This window comes from Schistosoma haematobium, chromosome 6, assembly GCF_000699445.3.
Source record: "Schistosoma haematobium chromosome 6, whole genome shotgun sequence".
NCBI classification, from domain to species: Eukaryota; Metazoa; Platyhelminthes; class Trematoda; order Strigeidida; family Schistosomatidae; genus Schistosoma; species Schistosoma haematobium.
Window position 1 is genome coordinate 5,382,274 of NC_067201.1, and position 22,127 is coordinate 5,404,400.

At 36.9% G+C, this 22,127-nt stretch overlaps 1 protein-coding gene across 1 annotated transcript in view; it reads right to left on the reverse strand.

Moving 5' to 3' along the window:
- Positions 1-3,153: 3,153 nt before the first annotated feature.
- The window catches only part of MS3_00008380 (uncharacterized protein), a gene marked incomplete at its 5' end in the record, with an annotated part of 33,077 nt that continues 14,103 nt past the window's right edge, over positions 3,154-22,127 (reverse strand). Inside the window, 6 exons of the mRNA XM_051216733.1 lie at positions 3,154-3,487; positions 5,759-6,100; positions 7,694-9,980; positions 10,024-10,114; positions 10,176-14,305; positions 19,694-19,765. Of these exons, the coding sequence (XP_051065335.1) occupies positions 14,003-14,305; positions 19,694-19,765 (375 nt within the window). The 3' untranslated portion in view covers positions 3,154-3,487; positions 5,759-6,100; positions 7,694-9,980; positions 10,024-10,114; positions 10,176-14,002. The remainder of the gene's footprint in view (positions 3,488-5,758; positions 6,101-7,693; positions 9,981-10,023; positions 10,115-10,175; positions 14,306-19,693; positions 19,766-22,127) is intronic.

Here is a 22,127-nt window from a genome sequence, read left to right on the forward strand (position 1 = left end):
CACGATGCTAATGTGTGCTTCGGTGTACTGATGAGCAAGCATTGTTGCTTTAGCGATAAGTTCCTTAATTGTGGAAAGTGCTTTTAGTGCGGTGTCGTCCAGATTGATGGATTTCGCGTTTCCACGAAGTTGGTCGGTAAGAGGTTTCATGAGTAACGCGCATTTCGGTATGAAACGTCTATAGAAACTTACCAGGCCGTTGAACGTGCGTAATTGCTTGACGTTGTTCGGTTCTGGGTAATCCAGAATTGCCGACACTTTGGTCCTAAGGGGTCGGATGCCTTGAGCATCTATAGTGTATCCTAGGAAGTTTAATGAGTCGGTTCCTAATTGGCATTTCCGAACGTTTACAGTTATGCCATGTTTTTGCAGTCGGTCGAAAACAAGATCCAGATGCTTGAGATGCGATTCTCTGTCCGGACTTGCGATAAGGCAGTCGTCAACATACGCGTGTACGAAGTTGAGACCTCGAAAACGTGGTCTATGAACCTTTGGGATGTTTGGGCAGCATTTCTTAGACCTAAAGGCATTCGCCAAAATTCATAGAGTCCAAAGAGAAAAATGATAGCTGTTTTTGGTATATCATCTGTAACCATAGGGATTTGGTTATATGCTTTGACCAAGTTGGTTTTCGAAAAGACAGTTGTACCTTACAAGGTAGCTGTCAAATCGTGAATGTGAGGCAACGGGTAACGATCGGGAATGGTTTACGCATCCAATAGCCGATAGTCACCAGTTGGACGCCAATCGTTGCTGTCCATTTTAGGGACCGTATGCAATGGAGATGCCCAAGCGTTGTTTGATAGCCGGATAATTCCTAAGTCTATCATATGGTCGAATTCATTTTTGATCAACCTCAGCTTTCCAGGAGTTAGTCGGCCAGATTTCGAGAATACAGGTGGTCATGTAGTCGTGATGTGATGCGTAACGCTGGTTACACACGGCAATTTCGGTTGCGTTTGGTGTATCCCAGGATACTTATCGAGTAGTGGTTGATAGAGTAGGTCTATTGTATGCTTAATTGTGACTGGGGATAATCTGCAACCAGAAAAAGAAGTTACGCAAACGGATAAATTAGTGTTTCCGTCCACTAGCCTCCGTTTGCGAGTATCGATGATCAGATTATGGTGTTGTAGAAGGTTCATACCAACGATTGGCATAGAAACATCTGCAACAACGAAGATCCAGTGAATGGGTTTGCGTAAACCCACTTTAAGGTAAACGTACCTTTTGCCATACGTAGCGATAGGCTTTCCGTGTGCCGCCTGTAAGTTTAAAGCCGATTAGTGATGCCGGTCGTTGGAATTCGCTGGGAGGACGCCAACTTCTGCGCCAGTGTCGACGAGGTATGTTTGCTAGTGATGTTTCTGAACCTTACGAAACACTGAAACGATCTATCTTTAAACGCGGAGACCTAACCGATAGACAAAGGCTAGACCAACTCCTCAATAACATCGACCTGCAACACGGTTCTGTGACGGACATGCTACAACGAATGAGAGAGGTTATCGGCCAAAGGACTATCAATGATGGCCTATTTAACAACTTTTCTTGTCGAAACTTCCTCAACAGGTGCAAGCTGTGCTGGTCTCGTTCCACTAAAACGCTTTAGACGAGCTGGCTGCATCTGCCGACCCCATTTTAGAAATCACGAAATCTTCCAACACCGAAATTTTTCAGTCAAAAAAAGCCTCAAACGACCCAGAATAACATAAAAGAGTTATGTCATACATTACGCGTTATCTTAATTTTCGTAACGACCGTAAGCGATCACACACACCACGTAGAAGCACTTCCCGTAAGCGATCTGTCTCAAGACCACGAGAGACGGATAACCCCGACTGATGCTGGTATCGTAACAAGTATGGAAAGTCTTCCAGAAATTGCAGAAAACCCTGCAATTTTCCCAATTCAAAACCGACCGACTCGAAAAAGAACTCGGGAAACTTCCAAGCCGGCACACGTTAATGGCAACCGTAGCCGGCGAACATAGTAGTCTATTATACGTCACAGATGTGACAACGAAAGTTCACTACCTCGTCCACACTGGCGTAGAAGTTAGCGTTCTCCCAGCGAATTCCAACGACCGGCATCACTAATCGGCTTTAAACTTACAGGCGGCACACGGAAAGCCTATCGCTACGTATGGCAAAAGGTACGTTTACCTTAAAGTGGGTTTACGCAAACCCATTCACTGGATCTTCGTTGTTGCAGATGTTTCTATGCCAATCGTTGGTATGAACCTTCTACAACACCATAATCTGATCATCGATACTCGCAAACGGAGGCTAGTGGACGGAAACACTAATTTATCCGTTTGCGTAACTTCTTTTTCTGGTTGCAGATTATCCCCAGTCACAATTAAGCATACAATAGACCTACTCTATCAACCACTACTCGATAAGTATCCTGGGATACACCAAACGCAACCGAAATTGCCGTGTGTAACCAGCGTTACGCATCACATCACGACTACATGACCACCTGTATTCTCGAAATCTGGCCGACTAACTCCTGGAAAGCTGAGGTTGATCAAAAATGAATTCGACCATATGATAGACTTAGGAATTATCCGGCTATCAAACAACGCTTGGGCATCTCCCTCGAACACGGTTCTTAAAAAATAAATCGATGTTTGGCGTCTAATCGGTGATTACCAAAGACTGATTACGAAAAGCACTCTCGATCATTATCCCTGACTCACATTCAGGTTTTGACGGCTACCATAAAATGTACAACAGGTTTTCCGAAAAGCGATCTGGCTGAAGCATATAACTAAATTCTCTTGGCTGCAAACGACATCCCAAAAACCGCTAATATCACTTCTCTCGAACTCCACTAATTTTTTTCATGCTTTTCAGCTTAAGAAATGCTTCAAAAATTTCTGGATACCCATTGATGACATCCTTCGAGGTGTCAGCCCCGTACATGCATGTATATATTGCCGCTGGATCGCAAGTCAGGTCAAATAGTCTCATCTCCATCATTTGTATCTTGGTTTAGTACGATTACAAAAACACTTCATTACTTTAAACATTCAGAAATGTCGAATCGGAACCGACTCCATAGATTTTCTCAGACATATTATTGACGCTCAAAGTATTCACCTTCTAAAATGCAAAGTGGCCACCATTCAGGATTATCCAGAACAGATAATAATAATAATAATTTATTCTCAAATAACAGTTTGTTACATGAGGCATGCCAGTTTACTGGCAATATCAAATTGTTACAAATGATACAATATCCACTGTAGTAAATTACTCATCTGGGTTGATAATTTAAAAGATATGAATGTAGATGGTTTTAGTCAGTATCACAGTTGGCGCGCTTCATGAAAGTTGAGTTGCGAATGTGCAACTGATGGCCAAGGATAGGTCCATTGAAGGTGGAAGCTTCTAGAAACCGCAACCTTATGTCCATTTGGAATATTTAAGGCTTCAAGAATGGTGCAGGATGAAGTCACTCGTTCCATATCTCAATGGGGCTGAAAGAGGGAGCAAGTAAAAGAAAGGATGAGAGGCAGAGTAGCCAATATTCATGAAGGAATTTTTAAGGTATGATTACTCAGTCTAATTTTCTTTTATTAAGGTATTTATTGAGCAAGAGCATTTTAATAGGTTAAAGGAAATAGATGTAGACAAGGTATGAGTGGACATACAACTGACAAAAGGAGGAGATTCAGAAAGGAGCTGAGAGTCTGGAATTATGTGTGGTTATGAAATATAGTGCGAAAAACAGTATTGTGATATACAATTGACTATCTTCCTTTTTTATCGAAGCTATTAGAGCCCTTTCCATCTTTTTTTGTATTATTTTTATTTTATTTTTTTAGGTATCATAGGGTCCTGAGTAGGCTTAGTATATTATCGAATTGTCTAGTTTGCTTGTAATAGGATTACTGGGTAGGAAGAGAAAACAATTCAACTTTCGTAACACGATTTAAAGAGGTATTTTGCATGATAAATCAGCATTAATATCTTAAGTTCGTGACATCCCACTAAACCATAAGGAGCCATAATTAAACAAAATGTTCTGCCCTACAGACATAGGTGGATTGAAGTTATCTCCCCACCATCAGATCACGGTCATGCAATCACGTACGTTCGACGGACTGGTAAGTTTCAATAGAATGTTCATATGGTACTGCGTGTCTGTCGTTAGAATTTTAACAAAACGACTTCGTGGGAATGCGAAACTCATTAAGTTGGAGGACAATACGAATAACTCATTCTCTACTGTGAAAGTAACGATCGTGAAGACATCCATGGGCGTGCCCATTAATATTGCGTCGGACAGGACTCGCAACGTGAAACCTTGACTGAGTCGTTTGGGTCTCGTCTAATTGCATGAAAGCGTGATCTACTATCAGCATGGCCTTCAGAATTCCTTTTACCGAACTTTGAGTTACACTGGACTAATCTACCATAACGGGTTCGGGCAATCCTGACCCCCTCTTCTACAAAGACCACAAATCCTTCAAAGCTCGGCTCCTTCCTGTGCATCATGGTCTTATCGGCGACTTCCACCCACTTATTCTGCAATTCTAGTGGTAGACATGAAACTATTACCTCCAAATTAGCCGTAGAATTAACGTCAGACATGTATCCCATTTCCTTCAACGTTATACATACATTGCGTAACTTAATCGCAGTCATTTAATACGTCACCTGATCCTCCAACAGACTTATGTTTTAATAACTCAGTAATTAGTTCTCGTGCAACAAGGTGCTCTTTACCAGATAAATCATATAAAATTCGTTTAGCTCTATCATAGCCCAAATCACTGGGCAAAGAAATGAAAGCTTCAATTACCGTTCTGGCCTGCCCTTTGCAATAATATAACAAATACGAGAGCAATTGGCCCTTATCTGACGGTTTACTCTCTATAAGGCTATTAAACTGACTAGTGAGACGATAATGTAGCGTGGTGTCGAGTCGAGATTAACTATGAACACCGCTACCAAGAAACACGTGCCAAGTAAATCAGAAGGCGAAGGTTGAACGTCACCAAATAAATCCATAAAATCCCCGAGAAGCCAAATATCAGAAGGCAGTTAATGGACCAAGTCGAGATATATTTGCTGGCGATCTCGTGGTATCGAAAGGATACCGAGATCGTGCCAGGACACAAGCTTGGTTACAGAACGTAACCGAATTCGCGCGAAGTCACAATCAAAGTGTGTGAATAAGAACGGAAGCACAATATAGCTGTCATTAGCACAGTCAAACAAAAGCACATTAAAACAAACACTGGTACAGTTGGTTATAATAATAATTGTTTTCATTAAATCAGTCGTGTTCTCGTGATAAATGTGAGTCACTACAGTAATACTGACCCGGTTGCCCATCAAAGTACATCATATCGATCTTAGGTAAAACCATGTTACTAACCATTGTATGCAACGTGTCCTTCAGTTCCTTAACCCAATCGATTTTTGAGATGTTACATACCTCCCTTGAGTTACTATTACACCAAGTATCACAATCCAAATAATTTCCCACTTTAGCATTTATCTCACATTTATCTACAGGTAATCGTTCATCGTCCTCGATGGCTTTACATTCTAATTCAGCGATATCAACACCTCTTCTTGGAGATCTAACATCTTAAGATGCCGTTCTAATTCAAGTCTCTTTTCTAAATTCCTTTTCCTCGGTAAAGCTTTACCTAACTTTAATCTAGAAGTACTAAGCTGACAAGAGGACATACTAATAATACTAACATCACATTTATCATCATTAGCGTCATACATACCACAAACAGCTCTGGAAATTTTACCGTCCAATTCGTCATTTTCCCTCTGTCTTTTGCTTCGAGTTTTCATAGTACGCCTTCGTTCTGTAGAACCAGAATTTGGACCCAAATTACTGTCCAGACTAATCCAAAGTATGAACACAGGACCAAATTGAAGAACTTTATGTTACGTCCAAGTTTTGCTCGTTCCAGTTATTGAAGTACGGACTATCGATCTACTTGCAAATTACGAACCCAAATTAACAACAGAACCAAACTCCAATTTAGATACCAAATTTATTTGCGATCCACAAATAGTCGACAAAATGTCATTCTTCAATTTTGTAGGATCCCGGAGCAAAACTACCAAATACCAAACCAACGACAAAGGGAAACCAAAATGTCCGAAATAATGATATAAACAAACAAGTTCAAAAGTTAAGTAAAACAAATACACCCAAAAACACAGTAAATTAATAATATACAATAAAAAGGTTTTAATCCGCCAAATGTCTTCAGTTCTCCTGTAATAGTCATAATGTGGGTACCTCATCTATAAGATATTACGTGAAAGTCACATCATATTCTACGCTAACTCGTCGCACGTGACAATCAGCAGCATAACTCCTAACACTTCTGAAGAACATATTTTGGGCTGGGTAGAGAGTAATATATTCAATATGAAAACATGAGGTTGTATTATTATTATTATTATTATTATTATTATTATTATTATTATTACTCCCAAACAGGCTATGGGTACATAAATGTTGCGAAGAAACCATTTCGCGTTTCTCCGGATATGCAATAATACACGTCTCAATGATGTTAGTACAATATTTGTCATATTAAAAGTAACAGATTCTGTGCAGTTGAGAACAATATTGAGTCGACGTTAAGAAAGGAAAAGAAAATAAGGGAATAAAAATGAAGGAAACGGAAAATACGTGAATATTTCAGTAGGAGTGTATGTGAACACAGGATAAGAATAAATGACTTTGTATGTATCGCCAAATGAATATAAAAAAGGAGAGGTTAAAAAAATAAATAAGAAGATAAATCATTATTACAGTAAGATGTGAAGGTAGAATAAGTGTTTGTGCAGTAATAGTTTAGATTGATGCGAAGAAAGTCATAATTGATTGCAAAGATCATCGGTAAAAAGAAAAGGTTTGGCGTATTGAAAGAATGGACATGTAACAGCATAGGTTGGTTGGTAAAGAGTTGACCAAGCATATGCCGAAACAGTATAGGTCAAGTATTCATTCACTCCCTTATTTTGCATAAGCGTTATATTTCCTATTATCTTATATTGAATGTTAAGAGGCTTTGTTTGTCTGAACAAATAATCCCACGCTCCACTGTGACTGCGCGAAGATCGAAATAAAGACTTATTAACTACTTGTCTGGTTTCTTCTATCAATAGCACGAGGGTTACCTTAAGGCACGAAAGACGCACGTCATTGATGAAAAAGCGAAAGAGTAATGGGCTAGTCACACCCATTCTCTCACTTTTCGAAACCAATGTTTATGTTTAGATGAACAAGTCAATGGTCTAGTGTAATTTGTGTTGACCAAACAACAAATAGTTTTGTTGATCTTGTCAAATGTTCAGTTCTGAACTTCTATGGTGATTAGGAGTATTTGAATTATATTACAAATTAAGAATACCAGAAATAACGCAATTGGATCAGGAAGTACTCGATGAGCACGAACGAATGTACTGTATTTGGAATTCGAAATCAAGCATTCAACAAGCACAAAGGAATCATTAGTTCATTCAAACACCACATCCGCCACAGCTTAAATTGGAGTCTAGGTGTCTGTAATCAATTGTACGTCTTCTTCTCAAGTTCATCCTGTGTCTGTCGGATAGTGTATTGGATAAGGACTCTGTATTACCTAGAGCGTACTCATTAGCATTAGAATTAACAACCGAAATTGGGACAGACTCACCTGATTCCTAGAATTGTATTTGATCAACATGTCGGTTGTGTCATCGATATCTAGAATTCGCACCATAGATTCCCCGACATTATTCAACACAATCCCCGTGGATGGTCGAAGATCATTTCCACGATAATATGTGACTTCTAAATACTCCAATCATCTGATATGCGACCGAAGAATTCTTCCTTTTAATAGCTTCGATGGAGTCTCTGTCGTCACCGAATGTCTGGCATTTCTATATAGTCATACAAGCCACTCTAACCTGCATGTTGATGAGGAATATGGTAACTAAAAAAGGAAGCTATGCCAAAAATATCTAAAAGTTAAGACGTGACTTTTGGAACTACAGTTAGAAATATGACGGGTTGTAACATAGAGGTTGCTGTAGTTAGCCTAGTAACATCGCGACTATGCAGTAACGATGATCAGAATTAAGAAGTGTCAAATCAATGTTGAATCTAATATAGTTCTTCTGAAAACAACACACTCTCCCATAATGGTATGTTGTCATTTGAAGCCATGAAATATATTGTCACATGAACGGTCTTGGGAGTGGTTCATATGAAATATATTCAGCCGGTTTAAGTAAAAATATATGCATGCTTAGAAGTAGCACAATCATGGTAGATCGTTCAGCAAAAAGTAAAACTCTCCTGGATTATTTTCGAGATCTAGATAATCTGGTTTATTTGACGTATAAAAAACCAGTTGTGACAAATAGTATGGGTTCAAAAGATATCTGATTAAGCACGCAGTATTGCAACTAACTCCTGGATGTGAGTGATCATGTTGACTTTTCCATTCGGTTGACTCAGTGCAGATCTGAGAGCCCAGATAAACACTTGGTCATTCACCGTTTTAACAATCTAAAATGAGCTTAAGTTCGCAGAAACGTTATAGCTTTGATCCATCGTAAGTTTCTGGAATACTAAATTCGTTGTTTGGCACTGGAACTCAAAAATCGGAAATTAAGCAGACAGTCCATTGGTTTGAAGTAAAGTAAAATGTTAAGCGTGGAAACAAGATGAAGAATTAGGTGATAACTATCCAATTCTTGCTTGCATTAATTGCCAGCCTATGTGTATTTATGTGTATTTCACTGAAGCATGTAAATGCTATTAAGGCCGGTTGATGAGCCATCATAGCTTAACACAAATATAGTTAATCAGTTATTGGCATCAATCAAGCTATTAAACTGAATGCTAGTCAATATTACAATACGGCAATACATGTGAGCATTATTCAACAGATTATTAGAAAAATCGGTTAACATAAGTAAAAATCGATCGGTTAAGTTAAAGCAAACATGTGAATTAATAACACGCTGTGTTTCTTTAGTCCGTCTCAACAATGTAGATCACTAGCGTAGATGATCTGTATCGAATGATTGGAGACCTAATCGAGTTGGACGAGAATGGTGTGACCAACCAGTTAACTTCATAGTTAAACCTTGCGGTTTCTACCTAACGTACATTACCCTTTCATCGTATGAAGGTATTATGGCTGTTTTGATTACCGTACAATACAAACGAAGTTGTTACAAAAATATGATGGTAAGATAAGGTAAAAAGAAAATAGTGCGACCACTACTGCATGAGCCAGACCATGAAGTGCAATTAATTACCAGCTTATGTTCATTACGTAGCAATCTTCGTTGATGATCATACTCGCGGTTAACATGAGTGGATCGACGTGCTACAGGGAGTTGCAAGGACCCTGTATAAACTCAGTGCTTATCAGCGGTATCTGGTTGCGATGTGATCAGTTTGAATCTAGACTTGAGATACAGAGGGAGTGAAGTGGTATTGGTTCCTAAACACACGATTTTCGAAGCTGAACACATGATTACTGAGAAGATTGACATTCAACATGTAACATTTCGAGGTCACTAATGGTAAACGCAGGGACAATGAATCGAGATGGAACGACTCAGTCATGTGGGTGTGGTTACTCCATGTAACCTCATGTTTTAGTGTTGAATACATCACCCTCTATCCAGTCCAAAATATGTTCTTCAGAAGTGGTAGGAGTTATGTTACTGATTGTCACGTGCGACGAGTTAGCGTAGAATTTGATTTGACTTTCATGTAATATCTTATAGATTAGATAGCCACATCATAACACATCTAAAATTTTAGGATTACGTCTATCATTATAGTAGTAACAATACCGAAGTAGACCACAATTTTACGGCAGGACGCCACACAACACATCGTCCATCCCATAAATCCCCTTTCTACTTCCCAGTTACAAGTTACTCAAAAAAGAAATCTTCCAAATGACATTTCGGAGTCTTGAAATGTTACGAACTAGTAATAGTCCGAATTGAAACCTACCATAACAAGTACTAGAATTTGAGGTTCGCTGGCTCGAACTGTATTGTATGACCATTACAGGATCAAAACAAATGGCATGAAGCATTTAGTTCTGAAATAATTATATTAATTATTCGTCGTAAATTCATCTGAAGAGACTAAAAGAGGGTTACCTTCTAAACAAACTGCACATGCGTATAAATGTATTTATAAACTTTGGAATTTTAGCGTCCCATTTCTCTGACCCCGATTTGTTGGTATGCTAATACCTAAGAAAGATAAATGTCGGCTACCTTCGCATATAATTATTGACTTAATCAGCATTATAAGATAACGGAATAAAATAAATCAAACACGAGAATGGATTTGAGATACGTATATTTCATATGATCGCTGATCTAGAAAGGTAATCAGATAAACGAAGTAGAGAAGCAGACTTCAGAAGGCAAACATGCCAACTCACTACAAGCAGCTATATGGCACAAAATAAATAATGTGTAGTGTGGGAAAGATAGGGATTGGATAATATAATGAACGACAAACTCACACGAGTACATACCAGGCATGAGTGTAGACATACAAGAGCATAAAAATAAAAATATTGTGTGTGCTGAAATTCGCAATTTACTATGTACTATAAAACAACAGTTATTATGAAGGTAAAATGACTCAATTGTCACGTGCTAAGTTACTAGGGCTTCTTCAAAAGATAAGATGAATCATGTGAGTATTTATTCGTAATAGACACTATAGAACCAATGTTATAAATAAGTTACAGACTTATTCACAAATCAATGGAAAATAATTACTTAACTCTGATAAATGTAAGGTATAATGGATGTGAAAATTCTTTGAGTAAACACAATAACCGACGCTTGGGGGTTAAACCATGAATGGTATGATCGTGAACGTGTAGGTTTGATTTTATACTCCTGAAAGAATCCTTTGAGGTTCAACTAAGTAAATTAAGACTTATTATCGCATACAAGAACCTATGGTTATCATATCAGAAAACACCTGCCACTACTGGATAGTTCTGTCAGTGAGCCGTGACACTAACCTGACAAATTGAGCATTTACTGGCTCAGAAATATTGATGCACAGCATGGGTCATAATTGTTCTGGCTACAACTTCTGTACTAGTTATCTATATTGACTTTGATTTATTTTTTTGCTAAAAAATGTAACAGCTGTTGACAAAATATACGATGAACATGAGACGTCTAAGGTTAACAGGTGAGACCTGAAACAACGAAATTCATTCAAAGGGGAAACCAGGTTATTGATTTGAAAGTGGATTGAGAACTTGTGTCCAAATCATTCGAATATCACAATTCATTCTGGAAATATTAGGGAATCATTAACAGTGTAAGAGATATCTTATCAATGGTTTATTATGAATTGTTTGAATTTCTGAATTGTAGAATCATTAGTAGGATCTTGAAATATGCCATCCACTGTAAATGATAAAGATCAAATGGTAGTGCACAAGTGATATTTCTAAATGACTGCTAGATATTTAAGGTAAGCTCCACTAATGAAATATATCGTTGTTCAGACGCTTAATTGAGCAGAATTAATTAAAATCAAAATAATGGTAAATAGAGTAATTAAATATTTGAGCAAGAGATCATTTACTACCTCTGAGTAAAAATGAATTTTCTCTGTATTGAGGAGAAACAAAAAGACTGACATACAAGGCCTAAATAACATCTACCCTCATATTAGGAAAGGAATTGATAAAAACATAAACATATATATATTCTTTGAATATGCTTCAAAATGCCTACAATACAAAGCAATTAGTACATTTAGTAGTCAATGTTTCTGATATATACGTTGAAATCCGACAATCATTTGATATTACCTGTTAAACTCTGCTGAATTATTTCTAGAACAACCGGTTACCCTAAATAACTATCAAACGTAAAACATTTTTCGTTAACATTATCAAATTACAAGTTAATAGCAGGCATATACTTATAAAATAGAGAAGCGCTTATTCAAAACCCATTTTATTTACAAAATCTTTACATTTATATTTGAGTAAAAATCAAGCTACATAAATGCTCCATCTGACGATTGGTAGTAAACTTCCTTATCTGGATTATTTCAGTCAAATGCACAAAAGTGGTATCTTACTTAATTGAAAGGATTTAATCATTCGAAATTGAATTATTTGGTGATTCATTTGAACATAAGTCTACATAACAGATGCCTTCATTGGTTATTGAGTCAAAACAAGAATCTGTATTACATCAAATGGACTTGTTCATTATTTTAAATAGGTTCTTTCTACCCTGTATTTATTTCAGTATAGTTTTGGTTATAAATATATGGACTTTGATTAAACTATCAGACAAGTGTCTGTAACCCTCTGACTTAGTTTTGTTTTAGTATTCATTGTGTTAAGGCCAATTATCATTGTATTCGAGATAGGTTTTCTAATACTACTGAATTATGGGAATTACCAGTTAACGTTGACAGTCCTACTAAGAATGCAACAAGCTTTATAGTCTTCAATAACTGTTTCGCTGTGAGAATTACATCATATTCAGTGTCTTCTAATATATAATAAAATGTGATTTTCATTTCATCATACAATCATTTTAACCTATAAGTTATTCATTATATTTTTGATTAAGATCATGAACTGATTGGTGTTAGACCACCATTGAAAACCTGAAAACACTGAGTGAGCGTTTCGTCCTATTGTGAGACTCCTCAGCAGTGTAAACCCACTATCTCACTCACGGGACTCGAACCCAGGGCCTTTAGTCTCGCACGCGAACGCTTAACCTCTTGACCACTGAGTCGGCATCCAACGGCTTGATGTCTAACCTGCTTCCAGGTTTTCAATGGTGGTCTAACATCAATCAGTTCATGATCTCAATCAAAAACTTAATAATATCCACAACCCTTTACTAATAATTACCATGTGCTCACTATTGACTAGCTTCGTGAGGGAATTCTCAGAGTTCTAGTGAAAAGCTGTGATCGGGTAGTGACAGATATCTACCTCAGTACAATAGAAGATGGTCGCGCAGTTTCGTGGATTGGTTGAGGTTAGACATTAACACTGTTGGATGCCGACTCAATGGTCTAGAGCTTAAGCGTTCGCGCACGAGATCGACAGGTCCTGGGTTTGAATCCGGCTAGTAGGACCATGGATACACACTGCTGTGGAGTCCCACAATAAAACAAAACGGCCGTTCAGTGCTACCAGGTTAATAATCTCCACAACCCTACACTGAGAATATTCATTATATATCCCTATAAAAACTAAGCAATAATCTAACGTTTCAACATAAATTCTCACTATAAAAATGATATTTTTACATTGTGAAAAACTTGTATAGAAATAATTAAGATAAACAAAGTATTTTACGAGTACATACTTACATACAAAATGAAAAATAAGTGAAAATAGCACAGCACACCACAACACAAGCACAAGCACAACAGTTCCAAAGAAATCAATAATTCTAAAACTTAACACAACATTATCAAATCTTTATTCCTAAAAGTTGTTTTTTTTTAATAATCAGATTTCGAATATCAAAAAGTAAAATAAATAAATAAATAAATAAATACATAAGACGTTAAAACTTGAATTGTTTGATCAAGATAATGATAATTTGGAAATAACTTTCTTTGCAAATTTTTCTATGACAGAATTGTTTTGTTCCGTTTTTTTTTACACATAATTTGTTGGAGATAAAAATTTCAAAAAAAAGAAGAGGGGGGGGGAGGAAGAAGCGAAAATCACCATAGTGATGATCATAATAAATAATAATCAATATGAAATAATGATATCAGTGATAAGTAAACATTACAAAGTAAATAAATAAATAAACAATGTAAAATTAAATGAATGGAAATCAGTCCAAACAGTACCGTAGACGTGCGCGCGTCCACACACACACACACACACTTTTACATAGAGAAAATCATATCTATTTTTTGTTGTTGTTGTTGTTGTTGATGATGATGATTTTAATTAAACTTTAGAAAGTTGTTTTAATATTAATGGATATAACAATTTGCCAGCATTTAAACCCCAAACAAAATCTAAATGATTATATTCTGGAAAATAATGTATGGATGAAATTGTATAATTAATTTGTTTAATAAGTTTATGAACATCATTATAAGATGCAAGCCAATCATGACCACCGTAATAAATGATAATAGGTATTTTAAGCTGAGAAATATTATATAATGGTGGATATGATTGATTGTAAATTTGTAAGTTTTTTGTAGGACCATAATCGTATTTTTGAAAGCGATCAGTAACTATACCCTGTAAAAAAAGAATTTCCGAATTAAAAAAGAATAACTTATTAAAGTAAGAAAATTAGTTGGTGATATTTAGTGAACTGTGTCTAGTGTCTAGGACTAGACACGCATGAAATTGATCGCCACCCAGTGATCAATCAATTGTGATTACATCTCTGTCCTACAGGAGGTCGGTCGTGACTCGGATAGCTCAGTGGTAACGTCTCTGACTGTGAAGCTGGGTGACACGAGATCGAATCCGCCAAGGAGCACCAGTTCCCTCAAGATTACAGGTACACCTTGCTGACGAGTGCCAAGTAGCACGATACCCGGGTTCAGGGTTTCCTGTTGACTACCTCCAACCACCATCTAATCTAATTGTGTTTTGTAATTGTTTTTGTAGATGAAAAGTATACTGTGCTTGCAACATCAAGTGGTGGACCCATAGGTTTTACCTTGACTTATGGATAAGGTTTGCATATCATGATGATGTAGTCGAGATATATTGACTGGAGCATTTGCTACCACATTAGCCAGGTTGGTTGTAGAGTGATAAAACTGAGAGCAACAAAATTACAGTGCGATAATCAAGTTGTACTGCTCACTGTATAGGGCGGTGACGGCAGTAAAGTGTTCCTCTTAAGCTACCGACGCACGCATCTATACTGCCTCCCCACAACAGAAAGAGAAGTTAAAAGTTCAACTCTAAAAATGCCACGGCTTAATTTGTCTTACTGATTTTCAACGCTTTCGGTAAGCAAAGATGGATAGTGACTAGCATTGGAATCCAGGATGTGCGTCTCGTCCTATTTGGGACTCGTTAGCTGGATGTGCCTGCATCCCAGAGTTGGTGTTCACTCTGGGACTCGGACCCAGTACCGTTCGCTCCAAACGCCATTACGTTATCCACTTAGCTACTGAGTCGGTAAGGCCTTCAAGGTGCGGAAACAAAAAATCAAAAAACACTCGAAATAAGACTATGTGTGACCGGCCTCAAGTGGTTGTCTTTTGAGCTCTGTGGTCACGCTTCCAGGTTGTTGAGACCATTATCAACCCAGTTTCTGTTCCAGGCCCTTGAAAAAATGATGTTTCGTGGTGTGAGTCATCAGAAAGTGGTAACTGGTGTATGAGAAAACATTGCAAATTTCTCTGAACTAAATGGTTTAACTGGTAACTTAACGTTAATTTGTTACTGTCATTCAGACTCATTTAGAAGTATTATTACCTATGCTTAATAGATTCAACTTTGTTTCATGTTTATAATTTAATTAAAACCTGGAAAACGTTTACAATTCACCGATATTTTCAATAATAACTTATCTATGTTTACTCGAATAGAAAGAAAAATTTCAAAACAAATTAGTTTACGAAGAAAGTTTAGTTTCCATTTAACTTGAAATCAACAATGGAATCAGTTATTTCTATTCAATGAATCCTGAATTGAATGCAAAGTGAATTTTAGATTTTAATTCTAGTCAAAAATCCAGTGATTAAGTAAACACACACAACTGTAGTCACTGTTAAATAATCTATGTATGGTTCACATAAACAAAAAGAGAATGATAAAAAGTCACTCCTAAATATCAACAACGATAGAATATTTATCTGTAGGAATAACGTAAAGATTTGTTGAAATTTTCTTCTATTCAAATATTTTCCAGAAATTTTGAGTACCCTTTAATGTATGTATTTCATTGATTATCAGTCTAATAAGAAGGTGAATGGGTAAGAATATAATTTATGGACGACCTTTGAGCGACGCTGGACTGACCTTGAGAATGTCCACCTAATATTTAAGACCAAATGAGGGTTATAAATCTGTATGGGGAATTAGAATTATGATTTACAGTTGATGGTTAAGGTTAGGAATCAGATTTAGTGTTTTCATCAAGAAGTGACATCAGCTATAATGCCGATGAGTGTATTTCATGCCAAAATCCAAGACCTTTTATCTTAAACCTGATTGGTTCGTTTATAAATTATAGTTTCGTCAAAAATGTAAAAAATATGATTGCCACCAAGTATTGAACTTCGTAGAAAGATTGATGGAATACTTTTTTTCCACACAACAGTTTGAATCTATTTCTAATGAGACTATATACTGTAGATTGAACAAGATCAAGTGTCAAAGTGAACTATAACTTGAGTAAAGTGAACAAAATATTCGTAATTCAAAGGGACACATTAATTCACACTTTGAGGTCATTGAGTTATGTAGAGCGATCAAATGACAAGCCAACATTTAAGGTCATTGGCATATAATGTAATAAATTTCGTGCTTCAGGTTTTGATACATGCAACTATGTGGTCGGAACAGCTTTACTGGACAATTTATTGTGCTGTCGGATCAATCGACATAAAACCATACAGTCATTATATCATTTTAATTGTAGGGTAATTTAAAAGTGTGGATAATTAGTTTGTAGGGGCTGGTACTATGTCAAACCCACATAAGTTATTCTGGCCTCTGGACAGACTAATCCAGTCAGTCTTCTCAAGCAACATTTTTATCCTGTCACTTATTCGCTTACTAATCCTGCTTCGTTATATGATCGTATGTGTGCTAATTAATGTTTCAATAGCAATCAGCAAACGACTGAATTGGAGTCGGATGCCGAGCCACCAAAAGTTAAATACTGTATAGAAAAAATATTTTGAAAAGAGCAAGAACAAGGATCCTAGCAGAATAGCATGAGTTCATGTTATTTCGTAGACTGAACTTTCTGGCATTGATCTACCAGGAAGTCCACTTATCGACTTAGAATACTCAGATGATATAGTCCTGTTTCTTGAAGACGTTGATAAAATATAGAGTCTTTTGGCAGCACTAAGCAACAATGTCAGAATGTTTGGGATGCGCTTCTTCCCCTCTAAATGCAAGTTGTTGCTTTAGGACTGGCCTGCGTCAACACCTGAACTAAAGATAGGAAGTGAAGTAGTCGGAGGCGTTGACAACTTCACTTATCTTGTAAGTCTGATCAGCCCTAATGGGTTGGTATCTGAAGAAATCTCAGCACGGATTCGAAAAGCTCGTTTGACTCTTGCCAGCCTATGTCACCTATGGCGAAGGCGAGAAATCAGTCTATCAATAAAAGGACCAGCATACTTTGCGACAGTTCGTTCAGTTCTAATTTACAACTGCAAAACGTGGCCATTAAGAGTAAGAGATATTCGTAAGCTACTAATATTTGACCACAGATGTCTTATAATATTAATATTGCTCACATCTGCTGCGATCACCGAGTAAGTGTGACGACGGACCACGGGTGAACTCGAGGAATCTGTAGGAGGCTCAGAAGGAGCCGAAGATATTCCATCCAATCACCTTTTGGCAGAATATTCTAGAATTCCTACGTGTAGCTTCCCGATTGGAAAATGCTAATAACCTCCTGTATGCGGAATGGTGGACTGTAATGATGATTTTGTTCTTACTAAAAACTATAAATACCTGACAATTAGACTGCATCTTCTTTGCATTGCCGAGGCAATAGCCATACATTTTGAAAAACCAGAATTATGTGTACAAAAGAGACTGGTACAACCTCTTTTCCTACCATGGTCTTAATGTATTAAAAGTTTTTTTCTGTTTCTTCATACTCTTGTTCCCTTACAGCCACCTGCTTCACCTTCCATCTTCCCTTCAAATCTTCTACCCCCAACCGGTTTGTTTTTATTTCCACGATCATTCCGATTACATTTCATCTCTGTTTCGACATTTTATTTTATCATGCTGAGCCATCCTTACCCGATGAATACTTAAGCCATTAACTATCAAACGAAAATTAAACTTTCCTTGTTTTAAAAAAAATTTTCTAATAACTTTGTTTATTTAACCTCACTCTCACCATGTATAACAAGTTTATTATCAGTATTACTATCACCCTGTAAAAATAAGTATATATATTTGCGATTGTACAGCTTTGAAAATGAATTCGCCGAAAAGAGAACTTTTCGCTGAACTAATCTTTCTTTCTTATTTAATGTCATAATGGGTGTATTCCGTTTATTAAAAAAAGATCAAGTTTTGTCTTTTGATATTTTATTGTTCAACGAGACATAAGAAGTGAATTGAAATGGAATAAAAATTGGTGTCATTTCGTATGCGTTGTCAGTTCATATTTGATCTTATAATCGTACTGACTCTGGGAGAACTTCCCGGGCACTGGACAGAGAGTGTTGTCCGCCAAGTGCGGGTTTCCTACCCAGTCTCCACGTCATAAATGCTGAGAAGTACTGCAATTGGCCCTCTGGCTGTATGTGGTGCTGAGCAGATGACCTAGTTGGATGGGCGCTAGCCTCAGGTGTATGGTTATTGACCACATCTCACAATGGGGGTCACGCGACGCGACACCCCACATTTAAGCCCCCAAATGCCCTGGTACAGCCGAGAGTGGGGAGAGTCCGCTCTCCCTCTCGAAATGCTCTCACATGGTCACGCGTATATAGCCTCTGCCAGGGAATCCCTACTCACTGCCTTCTCGTGGCGGGGTGTTTACGAAATTGAGAGGACGAAAAGGGATTGACTGGTGCTATAACCGGCTTGGTGAATATGGAGGATCTACCTAGGGGTTGGAAAACCCTGATTCCAAACCAATGGTGCACATGGGCTCCAGTATCCTGAGGGAACAAATGGCGCATGAAATAATCGTTGGTCACCGGTTATCATGGGACTGCATCTCCTTACGTTGCTCCACTGCCTTGTGGATCAGACTTTCAGGTCGAAGGCTCCTGGTGTGGCCCCCTAAGAAGACCACCTGCTTCGGTTTGGGCAATCGGGCAGTATCATAGCCCTCACACATATCAATTGAGATCTGTGTGGCGCATATGTATTTGGTGCCTCCTTGTACCAATATATATGTGCTAAAATAAATAAAATAAATACCATTCTGCTCAGTCCTTTCCTTTACTTATTTTCAAATATTATCAATGTGAATACTAACTACTTCAACTTTCAAGATAAAGGTTTAATACTTGAGATCATGAGTCGATTGAAGCTATGCCACCATAGAAAACCTAAGATCACAGGACGGCCGTTTCGTCGTATTATGAGACTCTTCAGTAGTGCGCATCCACGATCCCGCGCGCGGGATTCGAACCCAGGACCTTTGGTTTCGAGCTCGAATACTTAGCCTTTAAACCACTGGGTCAGTATCAACAGTGTTAATCCTGAAAAGTCCCAAAGTAGGATGAAACGGCCGTCCAGTCCTTACAGGTTTTCCATGATGGTCAAGCTTCAATTGAAATTACCATAATATCCACAAAAAACCCTTCTGATACAAAAGTTTAAGTCCATTGTCATATAATATTCACGTTGGATGGACATATACTAATAGTGATTGATCAATTGAATTTCTCAATGAAAATATGCAAACCTTTGCAAAAAGAAAATTACACCGATTTTTTTATGACTCACTTGACAATAATGTACCATATTTTGAACTGATGTTCCAGCTGGTGTATGTGCAACATAAATTGGTAAACGACTCTATTATCCAAAAAGAAAAAATGCATGAATGAATTAATTAATTAAATGAAATTAAACGTTCAGTATTTAGAAAATTATCAAAACTAAGAAAAGTTTTTCTTTTTTTTGGGGGGGGGGGAAGGAGGTACAGTTATGATAAATAGGCTTATTAACACATCAACTTCATTAACCACATTTTTTTTAATAAAGAAGAAAAAACGATATTGTAGTATTTGCCTGACAACAATTACTCGTTTGTTAAATTAGCTAATGATAACATGGATATTGATTTATTGGTTTGTATATTTGAATTATATGAGAATTGTTGTTTGAGTGAAAGAAAAAAAAGACTTTAAAATGGTGACAGTATTAAAGTTACGTCAATTAGATTTATTGACATTTCATTTAAAAAAAAAGCGGGAGGAGGGGGGGTATTTTACTTTTCAAATTAAAAGCATGTAAATAAGTTAACGTTTTTTTTCTTTTTTTTTGATGTCGTTTTATGTAACAAAAAAACAACAACTTCTAATTGATAATAAAATCTCAGATCTGGAATAAATTAACTGAATATAAAACAGTTGGTTATTAGTTAAAAGTAGATTAAATGTAATACATTGTGGATCTCGATGGTGATTTCAGTTCATTGAAATATTTTTCCAAAGAAATATGTTTCTTAATATCAGATGAGTTTTGTGGATATTATAGTAATTTCAATGGTTAAGATCATGAGTCAGTTGAAGCTAGATCACCATGGAAAACCTGGAAGCACTGTTTGACGGCCGTTTCGTCCTAATATAGGACTCCTAAGCAGTGCGCATCCACGACCTCGCCCCCTGTGAGATTCGAACCCAGGACCTACTGATTTCGCGCGCGAGCACTTAACCACTAGACCACTGAGCCGGCATTCAATGGTGTTAATGTCTAACTTCAACTAATCCACGAAATTGAGCGACATATCCACCATTGTCTTCAGTGAGTTACTATCTCACAACAGACCTGGTTATATGTATTTATTAAGAACAAAGAATCTCTAGTCAGAAGCAGTGACCAGTGGAGTTCAACGTAGTCAGTGATCTAGCTTCAACTGACTCATGATCTTAACCACTGAAATATGTTTCTATTGTTATTCTTGAGATGCTGTTACTTTCAATTATATATGAAATAACACTAATACATCATTCCTCACATATGAAGATTTAATTAAAAATATACATTTGAAAGATTCAACATTATGATTAAATAATATTTACAGGAGATTGTACTCTAGTTATCAACAAATTTTGGTTTCATTTACTCGGTTTTGTGTTAAACTTATATCAGAATGAGGATTCTTGAAGATCGTAGTAATTTTAATAGTTCAAATTACAAATCGATCTAAGCTAGACCATCAATGAAAACCTAGAAGCATTGGATGGCCGTTTCGTTCTAGTATGAGACTCCTAAGAAGTGCGCATCCATGATCCCGTGCGCAGAACTCGAACTAAGGATCTTCGATCTCACGCGTGAACACTTAACATTTAGACCAATGAGTCAGCATCAACGGTATTAAAGCTGAGGAGTCCCATACTAGGATGAAATGTGTATCAATTCAACTATTAGAATTAAACTTATGTATTAGATATGGGCATATCACAGTAGTTAAAGACAGATTTAAATATACAACAGATGAAATTAGAACGCTTTAACCAATAAGCCAATGATCCTCAAGATTATAAGTTATTTTTGACCGCATTTCTTTAATAATGTACAATATAAATTTATATTAAAGACATATTCGTATAGTATAGCAAGGGTGTAAATCAATTTAATAGACTGAATATTGTAAATATATATCTTATGTAAAAGAACATTGTGACAACAGTTCAAAGGGCTAGAAACAAGTAAACATTAATAGGAATAAAATGAGTAGAGTTCAATTGATAAAATAAGATTATTAATTTGGAAGATAGTTGGAATAAAACTCAGTGATGTGATAAGTGCAAGAAAGAGTTTAAAGAAGAAGAAAAAAAAACATATATATTAAGATACAAAGAAGGAATATTAGTCACCAAGGCAAGGAAAGATTAATAACCATCTCCTTTTGAACACATCAATCAGGTTTTTGGCGTCTGATAGTAGCTGCTTCAGCAAACTTCAGAAGACTTGAGTTTGGCTGCTTCCTAATCACCTTGAATGATTGCAGGGTAATCGACCTGATGTTCTGTATCAAGAAGATGTTTGGTGATTGCACTATTGCACTATAACTTCCAATCAAACTCTTTCATGTAAGTAATTTAAACCCATTATGTAATTATGATTTATAAATATCACAGGTTGTAAGCAGCTGACGAGAACCAACGAAATAAAAATGAATTCATGCTATTCTGCTAAAATGTTTGTTTTT